The sequence below is a fragment of the Priapulus caudatus genome, unplaced genomic scaffold (assembly GCF_000485595.1).
Source record: "Priapulus caudatus unplaced genomic scaffold, Priapulus_caudatus-5.0.1 Scaffold2376, whole genome shotgun sequence".
NCBI classification, from domain to species: domain Eukaryota; kingdom Metazoa; phylum Priapulida; class Priapulimorpha; order Priapulimorphida; family Priapulidae; genus Priapulus; species Priapulus caudatus.
The window spans coordinates 16,018-17,205 of record NW_014579437.1 but is presented as its reverse complement, the minus strand read 5'-3'; the positions used below and the strand labels follow the sequence as shown (position 1 = coordinate 17,205).

General features: G+C 49.4%; 1 protein-coding gene across 1 annotated transcript in view; it reads left to right on the top strand.

Moving 5' to 3' along the window:
* LOC106818611 (erlin-2-like) overlaps nt 1-1,177 on the top strand; it is a 5,441-nt gene extending 4,264 nt beyond the window's left edge. Inside the window, exons 2-3 of the mRNA XM_014823305.1 lie at nt 121-200; nt 956-1,177. Of these exons, the coding sequence (XP_014678791.1) occupies nt 121-200; nt 956-1,150 (275 nt within the window). The 3' untranslated portion in view covers nt 1,151-1,177. The remainder of the gene's footprint in view (nt 1-120; nt 201-955) is intronic.
* Nucleotides 1,178-1,188: the final 11 nt, after the last annotated feature.

Below are 1,188 nucleotides of genomic sequence, written 5' to 3'. Positions count from 1 at the left end.
GCTACTGCTGCTACTACTACTGTTACTGCTGCTTGCTGCTGCTGCTGCAGGGCATTGTTTTATTAGGGCTAACAATCCGTTAATTGAGAGATAACGAGCTCTCCTTCTCTCTCCGTACAGATAGCTCTCATCTCGCGAAGATCAAGGCTGCAGCCGACGCTGATTATTACGCGACACTGAGGGAGGCAGACGCAAACAAGGTGTGTATAGCAAGGGATGGAGGGAGGGAGGGAGGGAGGGAGAAGGTGGCTGCTGTTAGTGGACTGGATTTCGGTGGGAGGGTGGGGGCCTGGATGGGGTAAAGTTTCCGGCGTAGGAAATCCACATTAGCACTGACACAGCAAACCGTTTGGAACTACGTATAAACAATGTATTTTGTTATACGCTTTGTTGTACTTTGTCGCCAACAGATGGCAGCACGTAGCCATTAGAGGCTCACAACCACGCTTTCGATTTGTTTTGCAAACTCCAACTGTTCGACCCTAACGGCGATAACCGAAGGTCGAATTCCGAGAAAGAAATTGGAAATGCCACGCTGCGTTACCCCAATTACAATTTATCATATTGATTTTTACTTTCAACATAAAAAACAAATCACAAAAATTATCGCTAAGATTCCCGACCCCCTTTCCGATTTCGTCGGGAGAGACAGCGGCTGATGATGATGATGATGATGATGATGACAATGACGATGATGATGACGATGATGATGAGGATGATGATGATGATGATGATGATGACGATGATGATGACGATGACGATGACGATGACGATGACGACGATGATGATGATGACGATGATGATGATGATGACAATGACGATGATGATGACGATGATGATGATGATGATGAGGACGAGGATGATGATGATGATGATGACGATGATGATGATGATGATGAGGACGAGGATGATGATGATGATGATGACGGTGATGATGATGACGGCGTACTTTCAGATCCTGCTCACGACGGAGTACATCAAGCTTAAGGAGCTTCAGGCCGTAGCCAACAACAGGAAAGTCTACTTCGGCACTGACATTCCCACAATGCTCATGGACAGTAGAATGCCGGAGGACGTCGCCGCGGCAACCGTCGCCGCGGCAACCGACCTCCCCGCCGCCGACGTAGAAAAGCAGCGGCGGGGGCGATGATGAGGGAGCCACCGGGCGCGGTGGGGAGCCACCGGGCG